At 35.2% G+C, this 22,511-nt stretch overlaps 1 protein-coding gene across 6 annotated transcripts in view; it reads left to right on the top strand.

The window, feature by feature from the left end:
- KDM6A (lysine demethylase 6A) overlaps positions 1 to 22,511 on the top strand; it is a 209,317-nt gene that overhangs the window by 127,271 nt on the left and 59,535 nt on the right. For all 6 annotated transcript variants that reach the window (XM_028113342.2, XM_028113341.2, XM_028113344.2 and 3 more), the window contains exons 9-10: positions 18,055 to 18,148; positions 20,972 to 21,098. In XM_028113342.2, coding sequence (XP_027969143.1) covers positions 18,055 to 18,148; positions 20,972 to 21,098 — 221 coding nt within the window. The remainder of the gene's footprint in view (positions 1 to 18,054; positions 18,149 to 20,971; positions 21,099 to 22,511) is intronic.

Here is a 22,511-nt window from a genome sequence, read left to right as displayed (position 1 = left end):
TAATAAGAGTTTTTACTGGTGGTGGAATTCCATTTTATTATTTCATTTGATCACTTTAAAATTTACGTTCCATTGTCTTCTGGCTTTCATTGTTTCTGATGAGAAGTTGTCTGTTGGTGTTAAGCTTTTAATCTTGTGAAGGTACTGTGGGGACAGGGCCCTCCTTCCATTAATTCTTTCATTTGGTAAATTTTAGTTCCCATCAAGATTAAACAAAACAAGAACAAAATTTATGGCAAGCAGAGTATATAATTATTAGATGACAGAAGATGACACTGTAAGCATATGAAAAGATTGAAAAATCTCTATTCCAGTACTTATAACAAGGGTTTTCATTTTCAGGTAAAAATTTGAGAAAAGCAAAAATGCCTCTCTCCCTCCCTAGCTAGCAGTAGAAAGTTACTTTTTATACTTAAGCTGATTTATATGAATATTTATGAATATGGAATTTTAAAATGTAAATTTAAGTAGTCATATATAGTTAGTGGCTACTGCTAGGTAACCAAATAGTTCAGTGAAAGTTTCTTTATATAGAAAGTCTTCCTGCTAATAAATGTAGAAATAATTTAGTATCACTTTACAAACCCTGAGGGCCCTGTTGCCACATTACCTTCAAAGGATTAAACAATAAGACCATAATTAAGACCAAAGTGAGGGAATACTTTTTTAACAGGAGTGGTTAAGGAAGGCCTCTCTGAGCAAGAGCTATTTGGGCTGAGTCCTGAATGGAGAGAAGGAGCCAGTGATAAAAATCATTTGGGGCTGATGGAGTGCCTGTGTGTTGCTGGATCATTCTAATAAAGAGGTGTTACCAGCTACAATGATGTTGTGGTACTGAGTTCATGTTCGAAAGACAAAAAGGAGGCCTATCGTAGAGATGGAGGTGTAGGGTTTTTTTGTTTTGTTTCTTTAAAAATTTTTTAGTTAAATTTAATCATAAATCTGGGTTGGGGTTATTTTATTTTTCAGCTTTATTGAAGTGTAATTGACAAAATTGTAAGATACTGCTCAATGTGATGATTTGATATACATATATATAGTGAAAGGATTTCTCCCATCAAGTTAATTAACATACCCATCACCTTATATATCTTCCCCCCCAAATCCTGTATATACATGATACCAAACAGTACTTGTCTTTCTCTGTCTGGCTTATTTCACTTAGCATAATGCCCTCCACATTCATCCATGTTATTGCAAATGACAGGATTTTCCTTCCTTTTTAAGGCTGTAATACTATTCTATTATATTTATATACCACATTTTCTTGAGCCATCTTTCTTTTTTTAAGATTTTATTTATTAGAGAGAGCACAAGTGGGGGGAAAGGGGAGATGGAGAAGCAGACTTCTCACTAGGAGCTGGATGTGGGGCCCAGTCCCAGGACCCCAAGATCATGAACTGACCCAAAGGCAGATGCTTAACCAACTGAGCCACCCAGACGCCCCTTTCTTGATCCATCTTTTGACAGATACTTAAACATTGTTTCCATACCTTGGCTATTATCAGTAAAGCTGCATCGAACATGGGAATATGGATACCTCTTCAAGATGTGTTTTTTGAGGTTTTGAGATATGGTTTTGTTTCCTTTGAAAATATACCCACAAGTGGGATTGCTGGATGATATGGTACTTCTATTTAGGTATGGATAATTTTAATGGAATGCCATCTCCCACACACCTGTTCTTACTAGATTTAAAAATTAGATTCTCGGGTTTCTGTGTATATTATCATACCATCTCTAAGTATAGTTAATTTTGTTCCTGTGTATAATGTCATATGTCCAAGTAAATGTATTAAGAATTATTCCTGGAAAGTTATATCAGTTATTTTTTTATGTTTTTATTTAAATTCCAGTTAGCATACAGTGTAATACTAGTTTCAGGTATACAATATAGTGATTCAACACTTCCCATTCATCACCCAGTGCCCATCACAGCAAGTGCACTCCTTAATCCCCATCACCTATTTAACCCATTCCCCCCCACCTCCCTTATGGTAACCATCAGTTTGTTCTCTAAAGTTAAGTCTGTTTCTTGGTTTGCCTCTCTTTTTTTACCCTTTGCTCTTTTGTTTCTTAAATTCCACATGAGTGAAATCATCTGGTATTTGTCTTTTTCTGATTCACTTATTTCGCTTAGCGTAATACTCTCTAGCTCCATCCACGTCGTTGCAAATGGCAAGATTTCATTCTCTTTTATGACTGAATAATATTCCCTAGAATATATATATATACCACATCTTCATTCATCAGTTGATGCACAATTGGGCCGTTTCCATAATTTGGCTATTGTAGATAATGTTACTATAAACATAGGGGTGCACGTATCCCTTTGAATTCGTATTATTCCTTGGGTAAATACCCAGTAGTGCAATTACTAGATCGTAGGGTAGTTCTAGTTTTAACTTGTTGAGGAACCTCCGTACTGTTCTCCACAGTGTCTGCACCAGTTTGCATTTCTACCACCAGTGCAAGAAAAAGGTTCCCATTTAACCACATCTCACCAACACCTGTTGTTTCTCATGTTACTGGTTTTAGCCATTCCGACAGGTTTGAGGTGGTATTGTAGTTTTGATTTGCATTTCCCTGATGATGAGTGATGTCGAGCATCTTTTCATGTGTCTGTTGGCTACTTGCATATCTTCATTAGAAAAATGTCTATTCATGTTTTCTGCACATTGTTTTAATTGGATTATTTGGGTTTGGGGTGGCTATTGTATAAGATCTTTGTATAGTTTGGATACTAACCCTTTATCAGATATGTCCTTTGCAAATATCTTCTCCCATTCCATAGGTTGCCTTTTAGTTTTGATGATTGTTTCCTTTGCTGTGCAGAGCTTTTTATTTTGATACAGTCCCAATAGTTCATTTTTGCTTTTGTTTCCCTCGCCTCAGGAGACCTATCTAGAAAAAAGTTCCTGTGGCTGATGTCAAAGAAATTACTGCCTGTGCTTTCTTCAAGGACTTTTATGGTTTCATATCTCATTTTAGGTCTTTAATCCATTTTGAGTTTATTTTTGTGTATAGTGAAAGAGAATGGTCCAGGTTCATTCTTTTGCATGTTGTTCAGTTTTCCCAATACCATTTGTTGAAGAGACAGTCATTGGCTATTCTTTCTTGCTTTGTTGAAGATTAATTGGCCATATAACTGTAGGTTCATTTCTGGGTTTTCTGTTCTGTTTCATTGATCTGTGTGTCTATTTTTGTGCCAGTACCGTAGTGTTTTGATTACTGAAGTTTTGTACTATAGCTTGAAGTCTCTAACTGTGATGCCTCTTGCTTTTCTTTTTCAAGGTTGCTTTGGTTATTTAGGGTGTTTTGTGGTTCCATGCAAATTTTAGGATTGTTTGTTCTAGCTCTCTGTGGAATAGTGCTGGCATTTTGATAGGGATTGCTTTAATTGTGTGGATTGCTTTGGGTAATACAGGCATTTTAACAGGTTGTGTTCTCCCAATACATGAGCATGGAATGTCTTTCCATTTCTTTGTGTCATCTTCAGTTTCTTTCATTAGTGGTTTATAGTTTTCAGAGTACGGGTCTTTCACCTCTTTGGTTAGGTTTATACCCCTAGGTATCTTGTGGTTTTTGGTGCAATCGTAAATGGGATTGATTCCTCAATTTCTCTTTCTTCTGCTTCGTTGTTGTATAGAAATGCAGCAGATTTCTGTACATTGATTTAGTATCCTACAACTCTACTGAATTTATCAATTCCAGCGCAGTTTTTTGGTGGAGTCTTTTGGGTTTTCTACATATTATATCAGGTCATCTGCAAATAGTGAAAGTTTGACTTCTTCCTTGCCAATTTGGATACCTTTTATTTATTTTTGTTGTCTGGTTCCTGTGACTAAGACTTCCAGTACCATGTTGAATAAAAGTGGTGAGAGTGGACATTCCTGTCTTATTCCTGATTGTAGAAGTGAAGCTCAGTTTTTCCCCATTTAGGATGATGTTAAATGTGGGTTTTTTCATATATGGCCTTTATTATGTTGGGGTATTCCCTCTAAACCTGCTTTTTTAAGGGTTTTTATCATGGATGGATGTTGTACTTTATCAAATGCTTTTTCTGTGTCTTTTGAAGTGATCCTGTGGTTCTTTTGTTTTCTCTTGTTCATTGATGTATCACGTTGACTGATTTGCAAATATTGAACCACCCTTGCAACCCAGGAATAAATCCCACTTGATCTTGGTGAATGATTTTTTTAATGTGTTGTTGGATTTGGTTCACTAGTATTTTGTTAAGGATTTTTACAACTGTGTTCATCAGAGATATTGGCCTGTATTTCTCTTTTTTGTGTGTGTCTTTATCTGGTTTTGGTATCTAGGTAATGCTGGCCTCATAGAATGAATGTGGAAGTTTTCCTTCCTTTTCTATTTTTTTGGAATTGTTTGAGGAGGAATAGATATTAACTCTTTAAATGTTTGGTAGAATTCACCTGTGAAGTCTTCCGGTTCTGGACTTTTCTTTGTTGGGAGTTTTTTGATTATGATTCTGTTTCTTTGCTGGTTATCAGTTTGTGCAAATTTTTAGTTTTAGTTTTGGTAATTTATATATTTCTAGGAAATTTATCCATTTCTTCTAGGTTGTCCAGTTTGTTGGCATATAGTTTTTCATAATAATATTAAAATTGTTTGTATTTCTGTGGTGTTGGTTGTTATTTCTCTGTCTCATTTGTGATTTTATTTAGGTCTTTTTTCTTTTTGATAAGTCTGGCTAGAGGTGTATCAATTTTATTAATTTTTTCCAAGAAGCAGCTCCTAATTTCATTGATCTCTTGTTTTTTCATTTATATATCATTTATTTCTGCTCTAATATTTATTATTTCCTTCTGTCTGCTGTCTTTAGGCTTCATTAATGTTACTTATGTAGCTCCTTTAAGTGTAAGGTTAGGTTGTTTGAGACTTTTCTTGCTTCTTGAAGTAGGCCTGTATTGCTATATACTTCCCTCTTAGAACCCACTTTTGCTGCATCCCAAAGGTTTTGGACCTCTTTGTTTTATTTTCATTTGCTTCCATATATTTTTTATTTCTTTGATATCCTGGTTGACCCATTCATTATTTAGTATCATGTTATTTAACCTCCGTATATTGGTGGTCTTTGCGGATTTTTTCCTGTGGTTGACTTCTAGTTTCATAGCGTTGTGGTCAGAAAAGGGGCATGGTATGATTTTGATCTTCTTGAATTTGTTGAGTCCTGTTTTGTGGCCTAATACATAACCTGTTCTGGAAAATACCCCCCGTGCACTTGAAAAGAATGTTTATTCTGCTGTTTCAGGATGGAAGGCTCGGAATATATCTGTTAAATCCATCTTGTCCATTGTTTCCTTCTTCGTTTTCTGTTCAGATGATCTGTTCATTGATGTAAGTGGGGTGTTAAAGCCCCCTACTATTATTGTATGATTATGGATTAGTTCCTTTCTGTTTGTTATTGTATTACATATTTGCGTGCTCCCATGTGGGGTGCATAGATATTTACAATTGTATCTTCTTTTTGGATTGTTCCCTTTATTATTATAAAGTGTCTGTCTTTGCCTCTTACTACAGTCTTTGTCAAAGTCTAATTTGTTCCATGTAAGTATTGCTACTCAGGCTTTCTTTTGACAACCATTTGCATGATAAATGTTTTTCTGTCCCTTTGCTTTCAATCTGCCTGTGTCTTTAGGTCTAAAACGAGTTTCTTGTAGGCAGCATGTAGACAGATCTTGTTTTTTTTTTTTTTTAATCCATTCTGTTACCCTTTGTCTTTTGATTGGACCATTTATTCCATTTTCATTCAAAGTAATTATTGATATGTATTTATTGCCATTTTATTACTTGTGGTTGTTTCTGGAGATTTTCTCTGATCCTTATCATTCTTTCATGGCTTGCTGGTTTTCTTTAGTGACTTATTTGGATTTCTTTCTTTTTATTCTTTGCATATCTATTATTATTCTTTGATTTGTATTTACCACTAGGTTTGTATATAACATCATCTACTTATAGTAGTGTATATTAAGTTGATGGTTGTTTAAGTTTGAACCCATTCTTTACTCCTATCCTCCCTATGTTTTAGGTATATATTGTCATTTTACATCCTTTTATTTTGTGTGTTCCTTGGCTGATTTTTAGATAGAAATATTAATTTTTACTGCTTTTCGGTTTCCTACTTTCATACTGTCACTTTTGGTGTTTCTTTTCCACTCACAGAGTCCCCATTTAGTATTTTTTGCAGGGCTGGCTTAGTGGTCACAAACTCCTTTAGTTTTTGTCTGTGAAACTCTTTATCTCTCCTTCTATTCTGAATGTTAGCCTTGCTGGATAGAGTATTCTTGGCTGCACATTTTTCCCACTCAGTACTTTGAATATATCCTGTGAATCCTTTCTGACTTGGAGACTTTTCTGCTGAAAAATGAGCTGATAGCCTTACGGGTTTTCTGTTATAAGTAACTATCTTCTTTTGTCTTGCTGCTTTTAAATATTTTTCCTTATTACTACACTTTGCCAGTTTAATTATAATGTTTTTTGGTGTGGGTCTGCTTTTGTTGATTTGGGTGGGACTTCTCTGTGCCTCCTTGATCTGGATATCTGTTTCCTTCCCCAGATTAGGGAAGTTTTCAACTATTATTTCTTCAAATAAGTTTTCTGCCCTCTTTTCTCTCTCTTCGTGTGGGATTCCTGTAATACAAATGTTACTGTGTTTGATGGAGTAACTGAGTTCCCTAAGTCTATTCTCGTTTTGTGTATTCTTCTTTCTCTCTTTTGTTCAGCTTCATTGCTTTCCTTTACTTTGTCTTCTCGGACATTAGTTCACTCCTTTGCTTCTTCCAGCCTGCTGTTCAATTGCATGAAGCCTGTTTCTAATCTCACTTATTGTACTCTTCATCTCTGATTCTTTTGTAACTTTTTTATTTCTGTGGTAAGGGTCTCACTGATATCTTCCATTCTTTTCTCAAGTTCAGTGAGTATCCTTATGATCATTGATTTAAGTTCTCCATTAGTTCTGTTACTTATATCTGTTCTGCCTAGATCTCTGGCCATGTCCTTATCTTGTTCTTTCATTTGGGATAAATTCCTCTGTCTTCTCATTTTGTCTAAGTCCTGCCGCCTTCTCTGTATTAGAAAAGCCAGTTGTGTCTCTTGCTCCTGAAAGTAATGGCTTTATGAAGAAGAGGTCATGTAGTGTCCAGAGCCTGGCGCTTCAGGGAGTGTCTCTGGCTGCTTGCACTCTGCTGTTGTGTTCTGGCTGCTCTATCCTTCAGGCAAGTCATCTGCAGAGGTTCTCTTTGCCTGTCCTGGGCAGTTTTGGTCCCTGGCCTGAATTTGGCAAGTTTTAACTAGTTGTGCTCTGGTCTGCTTGTGAAATGAGACCTCTCATCACCTCCACTGAAACTGAGGCCCTACAGAACTTTCTGGTCGGGACATGTAGTGTGGGCAGGGGTTTGTGCTGGTCTTCTGGGGGAGGGGCCCATGCCCCTGGGACTGAGGTAAGCATGACTGAGAAGGGGCAGTTCCACCAGAGTGTGTGGGGGGGTGGGGCTTAGTGTAAGTAATTTAGGCAGCCAGTGTCTGAGTTGAACTGGTTCCTGATAGTGGCTTTGTTCTTATGCTGAGTGGTGGGGAAGTGAAATGGTGCCAGCCAGCTACTTTGTTTCCAGAGAGGTCTCTTCTTGAATGCTGCCTCTCCTGTGCATGCTCTGAGAAGAGCTGATTTCCCCATTGTTTGCCCCAGGCACTCTTCAGATCATTGTTTCCATGCTGTGTGTCTCTGGGTTGTTTGTCTGACTTTTCTCGAAGAGCACCCTATACCTCTGGACTCTCCCAGAGCCCAGCCCAGTCCACTGATACTTTAAACTTCGGGTTTAAGCCCCTCTGGTTGCAAGATCTCATGAAATTCAGCTCCTCTCGTTTTCCAAGCCAGTGGCAATGGGAAATATTTTCCTTGGGCATTCCCGTGTGCCCCTTTTACTCTCTCGCCCTTCTTTCTGACCACAGCTCTCCCACTCTGCAGCAGCCAATATCGGTTTCTCCCCTGAACCACATCTTCACACTTTCTCCTTCTTCAGTGTTACCTCATCTGTACAGATGTACCTTTAGTTGTGGTGTTTGTTCTGCCAGTCTTCAGGTTGATATATGGGGCACTTAGGATGATTTGATAGTTATGTATTTTCCTCCTACTTTCCGGCCATCTTTGAGGGAAGTCCTCTATCAGTTATTTAATTTACCTCTCCCATTTTATTAGCTGAGACTCTAGAGCCACTTTTTTCTAATAGTAGTAGTAGTAGTAGTAGTAGTAGTAGTAGTAGTAGTAGTAATTGGCCTTTTCCTTGAATTTAATGAAATAACTTGAACAATTTGTCATCTAAATTTTTAATTAGCCTTTAAAGATGAAAGATACAGAATTTTCCCTTTAATTTTGTTATTAAAGCATTACTTATTTTTTAATAGATAACCCAAAATGAAAGTGCTTGAAAGAATACACAGTGAAGTATCCTCCTTATTCCTTTTCTGTAACAACCTGTTCCTCTCCCCAACCTATTCCTCTCCTCCCCATTTCATATCTTTCCAGAGAAATCCATGTATGTCTAAGCAAATCCATTTATAAATGTGTTTGCATGTATACTCATTTTTCTTTATTTTATTGAAACATTAGCTAATTATGTGTGTTATCACTTGACCTTGCTTAAATTGTTTCTTTAAGTTATTATGATATTTTGGAAATCATTCCATATCAGTACATGTAGAGCTGTATTATATCCCTTTGCATAGGTGTAGTGTAACTAATATAACTATTTTTTCCTTGAGGGATAGTTAAAATAATATTGTCATGAATAACACTGTTTATAAGAATTGTTAGTTTCATTTTTAACCTTCTCTTCTAACTATCCAGCATTAGTTTATTTCCAAAACATTGTAGATTGGTTTCACTTTATGTGTATTATAGAAATCCAAAAATTCTGAAGAAAGAGAAATTCCAGTTGGTATTTAAAGATGCAGTAAGTATGCCATGAATATGTAGGTTTATTTCATGAATTCAGGGATGATTCAATGCAAGAAAATCTGTTACCAAAACAAAAATCAGTGTAAGGAAAACTAACAGTATTGTGAGGAAGGAAGAAAGATTTTTTTTTAAAGAAATTAATTTTGTGAGAAGTAAGCAAAACAGTAGACATAATTAATAGGTCAAAACCTTAGTTCTCTGAAAAAATTAACAAAATAGATCATCTACTAGGTAACTTGATCAAGGGAATAAAAGAGAAAGCACATACACAAAATAAGGTAACCATGAAAACAGAAGAAATTAGAACTATAATACAAGACTACTAAGCAGACCTCTATGTAAATGAATTTGAAAATTTAATGAAACGGACTTCTTCCCAGGGAAATACAGATTAGCAAAACTGACCTCATTAGAAAATTATAAAAAGTCAATTTCTGTAAAAGAAATAGGGAAAATTAAGTAATGCCCAATAGAAAGCACCATGGCCAGATGGTTTTAGAGGGGAATTCTACCAAGCCTTTAAAGACCTGATAATTCTAATACTTTATAGATTGTTCCAGAGCATTGGAAATGAAAAACCTTTCCCTGCCTTCCTTTCCCCTTTCCCTTTTCCTTTCCCCTTTCCTTTTCTTTTTTTTAATAAAAGGCGTATTTTAAAAATATAATGGAAACAAAATCCCTGATTCTAAAAATGTAACTACAGATCATAGTGCTTTCATATCTTCTTTTTTTAAATTGTAAAATATATCTGACATAAATTTTACTATTTTAGCCATTTTTAAGTGTACCATGTCATTACGTACATTCACATTGCGCAACTGTCACTACCATTCCTCTCCAGAACTTTTTCGTTATCCCAGACTGAATCTCTGTACCCATTCAATAATAAGTTCTCATTCCTCCCTCCACCCAGCCCCTGGCAATCACTATTCTACTTTCTGTCTTCATGTAAGTGGAATCATATAGTATTTCTTTTTGTGCCTGGTATATTTCATTTAGCATAATGTCTTTAAGGTTTGTATGTGTTATAGAATGTATGAAAGCTTTAACTCTTCTTTAAGGCTTAATATTTCATTGTTGTATATACACAATACATTTTGTTTATCCATTCATCTATTGGTGGACACTTGTGTGGCTTCCACCTTTTGGCTATTGATAATGCAGCTGTGAACATGAGTATGCAAATACCTGTTTGAATCCCTGCTTTTAATTCTTTTTGATATGTAACTAGAAGTGAAATTACTGGATCTTTATGATAATTCTATGTTTAATTTTTTGAGGAACCATAATACTGTTTTTACCCATTTCCCCATTTGAAGCAAATGTACCTGATAAAAATAGGATAAAAAGGAAGCAATATACGGACCAATATCAGTAATGAATATTTGTGTAAAAGTACTAAATAAAAATTTAGCAAACAAAATCGTTACCTCATTGAGCAAATAATATACCAAGTGGTATTCTTTCCAGGAATGCAAGATTGAGTATTAAATGGAAATCCATAAGTATCAGGCATCCTAATAATAGAACTAAAGATAAAATCAGATTGTTATCACCATAGGTGCTGAGGAGAAACCTTTGACAAATTCAGCGCCCATTCCTAATAAAAAACTCATCCAAGTTGGACATAGGAACTGAGGGTTACTTTTTTTATCATGGTAAGATTCATGTACTTTAGTCCCCAGATTTTATCATGGTAAGATTCATATACATTAGTATCTTACTTAGGGGATACACTAGAGACATTTTCACAAAAATTAGGAGCAAAGCAGAGATTCCCACTATCTCTATTACTCCTCATCATTGTACTATAGGTATTAGCCAGTGCAGTCAGAGAAGAAAAATCAATTAGAAGCACAGATTACCATATAGAAATTAACCTTCAACAACAATAATCAAAGAGCATAATGTTAAAAAAATACCCATTTGAGTATCAGTAATTACTTGGTAATAAATTTAAAAGAGATACTGTGACTCAGCAATGTAAAGATACTGATTTTCCCTAAGTTACTTTATAAATGGAGCACAAACATCAGTAAAAGCTACTAATAAACTTTTTTAAAATTTTTTATTGTTATGTTAATCACCATACATTACATCATTAGTTTTTGATGTAGTGTTCCATGATTCATTGTTTGTGCATAACACCCAGTGCTCCACACAGAATGTGCCCTCTTTAATACCCATCACCAGGCTAACCCATCCCCCCACCCCCTCCCCTCTAGAACCCTCAGTTTGTTTTTCAGAGTCCATCATCTCTCATGGTTTGTCTCCCCCTCCGACTTACTCCCCTTCATTCTTCCCCTCCTGCTATTCTCTTCTTCTTTTACTAACAAACTTTTTAAGGACTTAGATAAGTTGGTAACACGCTAGAATAACCAGGAAAACAATGGGGGGAAATTGTACAGATTTTACTAACTCTACTAAATAGAGACACAGTAATGCCTATATAATTCAAAGTGTTGTCTGGCATGTGAGTAGACGGACCAGTGGAATATCATAGAAAGAACAGGAATAGATCAAGTACATAGAGAAATAAAATGTTTGATAAAGGGTAATATCTTAAATTCCTGGGGTTAAGGTGGATTATTCATGCATGGTTTTAGGACAGCTGGGTAGCCATTTGGAAAAGGATAAAATTAGACCCATGTCTCAAGCTATTCAAAAGAATAAACTAGAAATGAATTAGCGTGAAATGTAAAAAACACTGTACAAGTACTAGAAGTGAACATGAACTCCTCTTCAACCTCGATTTAGGAAAAGCCTTTTTAACTGTGGTCATTGTTTTCATTGCCTCTGAATTTTGAGCTAGTCCATTTGACAGAAAAAAATAACATAAATTCAAAGGACACCTATGAAACTAGGAGAGAATCTTTGCAGCATATGCCATGGACAAAGGGCTAATACTCCTAATATAACAAACTTGAAATTTGAGGAACAAAGGAATGAAAAGCCAATAGAAAAATGGGGAAAAAGACATGAATAGACATTTCACAGAAAATATGTAGCAGGGCCATTAAACATATGGAAAAGTGGTCAGATTCACTCAGAAATGCAAATTAAAGCAACACTGAAATAGAACTCTCACGTATCGGATTGGCAAAAATAATAAGTGGCTATGGGGAAACAGGCACTCTCATGTATTGTGATAGTACAAACTGGTACAACCCATCTGGATCAGAATTTGACAGTAATCTAACAAAGCTATATATGCTTACCCTTTGACTCATCAGCCCCACATCTAGAAATTTACCTTGAAAGTATACCTCCAAAACTATGAAAATATATAGGCACAAGGATATCGATTAGAGCATTGTTTGCAATTACAAAATATTGGAAACAACTTAAATGCCCATTCATAGGAGAATGGTCATATAAACTATGGGACATTCAGGTAGTGGAGTTGCATGTAGCAAAGTATGAGGAAGAACTATGTGGATCACTACGTGGATTGATTTCCAGAATGTACTGCTAAGTGGAAAAAAATGCAGAGTGTAAAAGAGTATAATATACAACCCTTTGTGAAAGAAAGTACACATGTGCAGAAGCAATACTGAATGGATAAACCAGAAACAAATGAGGTTGGTTACCTACCGGCGGTTGTTGTGAATGGGGTAATAGGGATGAAAAGAAGTGGATTTTCTTGAGTGTATACTTTATATAGCTCTAACTCTTAGAACCTACCCCAGAATTAGTTGAATAATTGAGACCAACAAGGATGTGAGTTAGCCCAAAATAGAATGCAGACAGTAACAAATGAACTTACCTAATGAATAACATAAGTATAGTGGAGGGATGGATATGAAAAGAACTAACCTAAGTAACTTTAGAGAAGAGTATTTTGATTATAGTCTAAAGCTGGAGACAAGAACTGTAAACAAATCCCGCACTACAATTACTTTCTCACAGCGGTATGAAGTAGGAATTCTGTAACTACTTTATGTGAATATTAGGAATAAGCAAGTAAGTGAACGTATTGTGGAAAATGAGAGCCAGGTTTTTCACTGTCAGAACTTACAAATAAGGAAAGTAAAGGCAAGACTGAACTCGTGTTGGATTGTAATCGGAGGTATCAATATGAATATATGGTTATTTAGGGTTATGGGTAGTTGGATAGAAATACAGGGGTGTGTGTGTGTGTGTGTGTGTGTGTGTGTGTACACATAAATATGTTTTCTAGCTCTGTTTGCTGGGAGGGCCTGGAGGCAATGACCCATCTCTGCAGTAGTGAATACATTAGCACCCAGATCTTTGTTTCTAAATACTATCCTTAAATATAAAAGGAACCAGGGATTCTTGGGGAGAAGTGGGTGATTCCAGGGCTTAGGCAAGGAAATTACAAGATGAGCTCTAGAACATTTCGTGGTGCCACAAAGTAAGGAAGTACTCAAAAAATGATGAGGGCATGTGGAAAAAACACAGGAGTCAACTTTTGAGGGGATGGGGTTTCTAATCAGCAAATCTGACACAAGTTTAGAAACCAAATATAATGAAATATAAAATACAGAATAAAATGTTTTAGCTCATACTGAAATGAATAATTCTATATAAATTCTATAAGTAAATGAATATAAATGAATTCATATATTTATATTTGAATTTATTTATATTCATTTATAAATGAATTGTGATAATACAAATTGTGAATATAAATGGCAAATAAATGGAAGAAAGGGGACACTTTTTTCTTATGTAGTATTTCAGTTAGTGAATGAATTGAGGAATGATGAGTATGTCCCCACAAGGTGGTACTTAACTAATTTCCAAAGGACATTCTTCAAAGTAACTAGCCAGTACTTTTTATTTATAAGTGTCGAAGTACTGAAAATAAAAAAAGTGAGGATCTGTTCCAGATTGGAGGAGAATAAAGGGACGTGCTACCTGAACATAGTATGGGTTCTTGGATTATATTTTGGACCAGAAAAAGGACATGAGTTGGAGAGTTGGTGAAATTGGAAAAAATTATGTAGATTAATTAATAGTATTTTATCATTGTTAATTCTGTCAGTTTTTTCATGTATTTTGAAGCTCTTTTATTGTTATGTTACTGTTATGTCCTGATGTTCTTTATCATTGTGAAGATTTTTTTTTTTTATCTCTGGTAATAATCTTTGCCTTGAAGCCTACTTAATCTGATCTGAATCTGATCACTTCAGCTTTCTAATGCTTAGTTGTTTGCATGGTATCTTTTTCATCCTTTTATTTCAACCTTCTTGTGTGTTTATATGTAAAGTGCATCTCTTAGGGTATATTTTTGGCTCTTTCCTAAATCTTTTCTGGACATGCCTTTTTTGTTTGGAATGTCTAGTCCATTATATTTAATTTGGCTGTCATTCTTGTATCCTTTGTATTTTGTTGTTTTTCTCTGGCTGTTTTCAAAGTTCTCTTTCCATTTGGTTTTTAAGAGTTTGTGAAGTGCCCAGGGATTGTTTTTTTTTTTCTTTTGTGGTTTTCTTAGTCTTTTGGATGTGGGATTTGTTATCTTTCATCAGTTCTGGAAAGCTCTCAGCCGTTCTATCTTTATTGCCCCATTCTCTCTCCCTTCTTCTTGGACTCGAGTTACATGTATGGTAGACTGTAACTGTCTCATTTATCTTTGGATGGCTTTTATTTTTAAGTTTCCAGTCTGCTATTCAATCTATCCAGTGATTTATTTTTTAAATTTCAGATATTTTTCAGTTTTAGAATTTTTGGGTTTCTTTCCATGCTCTAATTTCTTACCCATTCACTCATTATGGTTCTCTTTTTCTTACTATTTTTGAATTGTTAAAATGGCTGCCTTAAAATTATTTACAAATTTCATCATCTAATTTCATGGTTTATTTTCATTAATTCCCTTTTCTTTTGAATGTGAGTAAAATCTTCCTCATTCTTTATAAGTCTGGTAATTTTATCCTGGCTGTCATGAATAATACATTGTGGAGTGACTTTGTTATATTTTTCTGAAGATTGATCTTTTTTGTTTTACATAAACCAGTTAATTTTGCTCAAGGCACACTCTAAATGTGGACACCCCTGTAGCTGACAGTGGCTGAAATCTCTCTTTAGTTCTTTTAGGCTCCTGGACATCTGCCGTGTACATGCATAGTTCAGCAGTCAACAAGAGATTTAGGCAGAGTTTGATTGCAGAATTTGGTGCTCTCTTTCTTTCACTCTCTCCTCCCTGGGATTTCTCCCCTCACTTCTAGCCCTTGTGATAGCTTCAAAATGTGTCCTCTGATTCTTCAGGCTAGTGAGATTGCTCATTTCTTTTGCGTTCTAGCCAACCAGGCACCAATTAAGGCCTGCTCTGCTCTCAGGTGAAAATCCTAGTAAAAGGGGTAACTCATCCAGTGCCATTGCCTTTTCTTAGGGGTGGTTTTAGCCTGATTTGGTTTCTCCCTAGGCTTTCTGATAGGTTTTTTTTTTTTTTTTTTAAGATTTTATTTATTTATTTGACAGAGAGAGATAGCAAGAGAGGGAACACAAGCAGGGGGAGTGGGAGAGGGAGAAGCAGGCTTCCTGCTGAGCAGGGAGCCCGATGCGGTACTCAATCCCAGGACCCTGGGATCATGACCTGAGCCGAAGGTAGACGCTTAACGACGGAGCCACCCAGGCACCCTAGGCTTTCTGATAGTTGACTTATATTTTATCTGTAACTGAAAGTTCCTGTGGAACAGCTACTCCAACATTACCAGAAGCAGCGCTTTTTACTAAACACCTTTAAACTCATGTTGCTTTTCATACGCCATATGTAATTGCTGCTTACTGTTCTAGTATAAGCATCCATCATATTTTATGTTTTCACTCCCTAGTGACATAGACCTAGGTTGACCCCAGTTCCTGATACTGTAAACAGTACCATTTTAGAACATTACCCGTGGAAAGGTTTCTTTGGCATCTGTGTCCCAAGAGTGAGCTTGCTGGATTGTAGTGCGTTTGCATACCTGATTTCATGAATGATTCCCCTTCCAGCAGGGCATGAGTGATTTTCTTTACTCACATCCCCAAAAGACTTGGATTACTCAACTTTCTTGTTTGCCAATCTGATGGGTAGGTGGTGGTATCTCATTTAAACTTGCATTTTCTGATTTCTAGAGATAAACACTTGCTCACATGTTTTTCACCTTTTATGTGTTGGTTTTTGTGTCCATTGCCTATTTTTCTGCTTTGTGTTTCAAATCAGATCTTTACTTTTCCTTATGATTTGTATTGTTTTTGGCCATGTCAAAGAAATTCATTCCCATCTCAAGGGAATATTCTCCTTTTTTTTTTTTTAGATTTTATTTATTTATTTGCTAGAGAGAGCATAGGCGAGAGAGAGTGAGCGAGAACACAAGCAGGGGGAACTGCAGGCAGAGGGAGAAGCAGGCTCCCTGCTAAGCAAGGAGCCCGATGCGGGACTCAATCCCAGGACCCTGGGATCATGACCTGAGCTGAAGGCAGCCGCTTAATCAGCTGAGCCACCCAGGCGTCCTCTCCTACATTTTTTCTCTCATATGCTTCCCTGCCTATATATGATAAGAAGTAGAAATCCAAGTTTATGTTTCTCAGTGTGATGCAACCAGTTTTTCAAGTATGTTGTCTTTTTATTATTATTATTATTACTTGTGTTTGGAAGTATGTTTTAGCATATCATTTGAAGGGATTTGAGTTGGATAATTTGGTCCTTACCTTGTATTAATTGTCTCAACTTTTTGGGATCAGATTAATAGTTAGGGGGAACTAATTTAACTGATGAGTAAAAGTTTATGTAGTAACTTCTGTTAATCTTAATGGCCAGTTCTTTCAGATCTTTACTGTGTTCACATACTGTATTCAAGTAGCACCTTATTTGTTTCTCTAGCTCTTAGCTTATCTCATTTGATCCTTAGAACAACTCCAGATAGAAAGATTGGGTATTAGCTCTGTTTTATGGATGTTGAATCGTAGTTTTAGTCATTTGCCTGAGGATCCTATAGCTAGTTTTGTATATGTACCTATGGTTTTTTTTTTTTAATTTTTATTTATTTTTATAAGATTTTATTAGAGAGTGAGTGAGAGGGAGAGAGAGCACAAGCCAGCTGGGGTGGGGGGAGAGGCGGAGGGAGAGGGAGAAGCAGACTCCTTGCTGAGCAAGGAGCCCAGGGTGGGACTCGATCCCAGAACTCTGGGATCATGACCTGAGCCGAAGGCAGACAACCGACTGAGCCACCCAGGCGCTCCCCTACCAATTTTTTTTTTTTTTTGAGAAGAATTTGTTTGCTCAGGCAGCTATGGACTATTGCTGATAATGAATAAAAGCCACTTCAATCCATTGTTCTGCTGAGTATGTTTTAAAGGTAATATTTAGGAGGTTTTCTTTTGATGACTTACCCTTTTCCCCCCTTCCCCTTTTTCTTGGAGGAGCTGCCTGAAGCATTATAACTGTAGCAATAATGGGTTTCTGTCACTTGGGGGAGGGGACTTTGGGTAAATGGTTTCATTTAGAGATTTGCCTATGGAACCTTAAGTGTTGTGAACGCTGTTACTCTGTAAGTACAGGAGGTTTGGTATCTTTAAAGTCATACATATTATAAATTTTTTCCATAGGATATATACCAGTACCTTTAAACTTAGATTTTAACTAATTTTGCACTTAGATTTTTAAAAACATTTTTGGTGTATACTCCGTTGTTTATATTAAGTTGCTTGGGAACTGGGTGTTTCTAGGTACAGAGATTATGCACTTGGAGGTAGAATATTTCTCTAGCTTCATCAGTGTTACATAATAAAGATGAAATTATTTGTTATTAAATAAGTTGAGATGATTTTAACAATTGAGATTTGGCAAATTCTTTAAAGGGCATATTTTAATACTTTATTGTATTGAATGTTTACTGGTATTAGTTACTCTGAAACATGGACCTATTATCCACAACGGTCTAGTGTTAAAGGAACATTCCGTAAGGAATTAGCACTTTCTTCTTTCAGTTGGCTGTAAGAAATACGCTAAAGTATCAGGATTATGTAGTAAATCTTTTTTCTTTTTTAGTATTATGTAGTAAATCTTAATATATGAGCTAATTCTTCAAAGATACCAATTTTATTTTTCTTTAAATCTCTTTTTTTCTGCTTTTTAGAGGAAGTATCATTCTGCAAAGGAAGCTTATGAACAACTTTTGCAGACGGAAAACCTTTCTGCACAAGTAAAGGCAACTGTCTTACAACAGTTAGGTATGTAATAGTGTACATTTAGTGTATTATAAGTGTTTCTCTTTATGATTTTTACATGTCAGGGATGGCACATATGTGGCTCATGTATTCTGTTCTTTTTCCTTCTTTTACCCAGGCTTGATAGAATTAATCTGAATCGAGAATATTTCCACCTTTTGCCAAGCATTGTCCATCTCATTTCAGTTCTTCAGTATAGCTAGTCCTTTTAAATTCTCAGAATTATTCTCTAGTACTTAACCTATGGGTGAAGGGGGTTGAATACTTCCTTTGTGCCAGATACGCTTAGCACTGAATGAAGTTAAATGATTTGTCTAAAGTCACTTGGTGGTTGGTGAGCTTGCTTTCATAGCTCTGTCAATAATATTAACTAAAACATTTCATCTAAAAGTTGTGGAACATCTAACAGTAGAGTGTTTTTGTACCCATGCAATATTCTAGTCTAATGTTAAAGATGAAGAAACATAGCCATTTGGATGTAATATGTCACTGTGACCAAGAAGATAGTGATTGAGTTCCTTACATTTTGTTTTGTTGTGTAGTTATTGAGTCATGTTTCTTGCATGTATGTGTTATTTGGGTTTTTCCCCCCAGCTTTTGTTTATTTGTTTTTGATCTGGGCAAATAATTTATTCTTTAATTTTTAACCAACGTGTAGTAATATGAGTATTTTCATAATGTGACTTTTTATATAATTTTAAAATCATTTAAGCCTAGATTTTATCACTGATCTTCATGATATTGATACCTATCATATGATTAATTATACAAAATGAGCACATTGCCTTAATATAAAACTTTTGTTTTTAGCTTTGTTTTTAATTTAATCTCTGGTTAGAATTTTACTTGAGTTATCCATACTTTTAAAAAATTGTGGAAGTATTTGAATATTTTTTTAATAAGTTTACAGATCATGTTTGAGTTTTGTAAATTTGTATCTTTAAATTAAAACAAGTTTATCCCTCTCTGTCACTCCTCTGCTCACATGCGCACAGTCTCTCTCTCAAATAAATAAATGAAATCTTAAAAAAAATTTAAAACAGGCTTACTAGTACAGTAAAGAAAGGTTTTGTGTTCTTAAGTAAAAAGAACAAAGTGGTGCCTTTAGCATAAGGCAGCTTACTCATTCAGCTAATTTATGCATTTTAGCTGCAGTAAAGAGTATGTCAAGTAGCAAAAATGCATACACCTTTTAAATTTAGGAAATAGATTGAAATAATTTTGGATTATGTCTGAATCACCTGTCGTCTTTGGCATTGGCTTACCATATTTCAGAGTGTGTAAGTATAATAAACCTTTCATGCTTTTGAACAGAAAAATACTTCTCCTAATTAAGTCTGACTTATGCCTGCACATCAGTCCTTCCTACTTGCTTGTCACGGCTGCTTAAGCAGCTCCTTTTAGAGCTTGTTTTTCTAGGTTCCATTCTTACTAGTAATAGGGGCTAATGGAGGAACAGATGAATAAATGTAAATGTGTGATTGATGTGTATTTCCATAAAATATAGTAACTCAATCTCCTTGAAATATCTTTTGGAGCACAGCAACTATAATAAATATCAGAAAATAAGGGTCCTTATTTGTTTTATATAATATGGACTATATACAAAGAACAGAGCTGATTTTATGCACTTGAATCGATCCACAACTGAAATACTATTTCCCCAGCAAATTAAACCAAATTATTCCTGTGTGTCTTAAAGGTTTTAGAATACATTATTCCATGATCCAATCTTTTGATTGCTTACATAGCCCTTTCCTTTCCGTTCCGTTCCATTCCTCTTCCCTATCCTATCCTATCCTGTCCTATAAAAATTGTGCATATTTAAGGTGTACAACTGTTTTGATATTCCTATACATAGTGAAATGAGTAGTATTGTCAAGCTAAGCAACAGATCCATCTCCTCACATAGTTACCATTTGTTTGTGTGTGGTCGGAGCACCCAAAACCTACTCTCAGTAAATTTCCAGTATATATTACAATATTATTAAGTATAGTCATTCTGTTGTGCATTACTCTCTAGACTTACTCATCCTACATAACTGCAACTTTGTACCCTTAGACCAGTATCTCCCCATTTCCCCTACCTCCCCATTCCTGGTAATCACCATTCTAATATCTGCTTCTATATATTCAGCTTTTTGAGATTCTACATACAATTGAGATTATGCAGTATTGTGCACTATCTAAATTTAGTTATTAAACATTTGTGGTACGCATTTTATACCATTTTTATTTATGCCATTTGAATATTTTTTAAATAATTGTCGAATGCTTTATAGTTTTTATTTTAGATAAGTTGTGAACATATGTGGACAATGCCAGTGAGGTAGGGTTATATGTGTGTGTTGTACTCTGAGCTATCATTGATTTAAATAGTCTTAATATTTATTCCTTGGAAATAAACATTGGGTTAATAGACTGTCTTGGAGAGTCCTAAAATGTACATAAAGTTTTACATAGAGCACTGAGTAAAATTGAACATCTTTATATGCTTTGTTTCATAACTTGGAATTTTTTCAAATACCAAAATTAGAAAAGAGGAACTATAGTTTGTAATCTACTAAGTGTTAAATCAGTGCTTAATATCGTTTCACTTTCTCTGGAATAAAGTTCTTTATAGGTTTGACTGTACCTTCCTGTGAGAAACAGACTTCCTTATAATCTGAATTGGCAGTTCTAAATTTGGGGAATGTATATGCCAAACTAAATGAATAACTTGACTGAAAAAAGAATATTTTTACTTAAGTGTTTTCTGCTTGGTATTCTTAAAAACTGAAGAACAATTAAGTCATTTAGTAAATACTTTTTAATCATTTACTATAGGTTGGATGCATCACACTGTGGACCTTCTGGGAGATAAAGCCACCAAGGAAAGCTATGCTATTCAGTATCTCCAGAAGTCCTTGGAAGCAGATCCTAATTCTGGCCAGTCCTGGTATTTCCTTGGAAGGTGAGACTGTACTTAAGTTTTGCTTTTGTTTATTCCACCTAAGAGATTTGAATTATGAGCTAAAACGTTTGTTTACATTTATAAGCTGATCAGTGAATTTTCCTTTTTAAATATATTATCACACAGATTTCTGGGAGTTAAAGAAAACTTCTAAATGTGGTAGTTTCCTCACAGCATAGTCTGCTCTACTGGGACATTTCTCATTTTGCTTGTTGGATTTTCATTTGACGTGAATTATTGCTGGTTTTTAAAAGTCTTTTCACATAGTAGTTCTTCATTCTAGTGTTTAAATGCCCTTCTCATTTCCAGTATTTTCTTTATATGTCTATTTAACAGAACAGAATTAATTTCTTATTCTGCCTAGTGACCACCAGTAGCCAATGGGACCTTGCTGTTTGTGATTTGGAATAATGATACATACATTAGAATGGACATAAATTTGATTAATAGTAGGTCTCAAATCAATTCTACTTGACATCTCACAGTGAGAAAGTGGATACATTATTAGTGGACTTGTTGGAAAGGAGAAAGTGACATATAATGAAAATAGTTTTCTGCAAGTCTATAAACTTTTCTCTGTACTTTAAATGCCAAAATTGTGCTTACTGATTATCTGAAATACATCTTTTGTATATGTACCTGATAGATTATATTTTGGGGCCATTATTAGATTGTATTTTGTTTCCTAACTGGTTTTATCTCTTGTGGTATGGTGGAAAGATCAGTGTACTAGGAGTTGAGAGACTTGGATTCAAGTCTTGGTTAGGCTACTATATGTGGAATCATGGATGGCGCAGTTAAACTTTTTGATGCTTCAATTTTCTTTTAACCTATTAAATAAGAGGATTATGTTAGATCGTTGGTTTTCATAGGGGACTATTTTGTCCCATAGGGGACATTTTATAATGAGTGGAAATACTTGGTTATCACAACTATGGGGAATACTACAGGCATCTAGTGGGACAGCTCTCTAGGACAAAAAATTACCTGACCCAAAATGTCAGTAGTGCTGAGGTTGAGAAACCTTGCTTATAGATTATCTGTTAGGTACCTTCTTACCCTGAAGGTTTCAGTTTTATGATTTCTTTTGAAATTATCCTGTTTTGTTTTAATTTTAAGCTCTTTGAGTTTTCCATAAATCACATTAAGTTTTAGTATTTTGTATGATTTCATTTTTCCTTTAAATTTAGCAAAGTGTTTCTATGAGATGGAGTAATACTAAGATTTTTTTTTAATTTTTTTGATTAGTCATTAATAATGTACAATAAGAGTTGGTTGGGAAAGTACCTATTTTTAGCAGAAATTTTCTAATACCTTCCAAGGCTTTATAAAATAATCTGATTTGGGTTGCTCACTAGTAAAGCTTAAGAGTCCAAACTTTGTCTTTCTCTTTCACTGAAGATACTTGGGAGC

The sequence above is a fragment of the Eumetopias jubatus genome, unplaced genomic scaffold (genome assembly GCF_037043125.1).
Source record: "Eumetopias jubatus isolate StellerSeaLion01/CBP00866 unplaced genomic scaffold, mEumJub1_p1.0 scaffold_11, whole genome shotgun sequence".
Taxonomy (NCBI): Eukaryota; Metazoa; Chordata; class Mammalia; order Carnivora; family Otariidae; genus Eumetopias; species Eumetopias jubatus.
The sequence above is the reverse complement of the archived record's forward strand: the minus strand, read 5'-3'. Positions and strand labels throughout refer to the sequence as shown.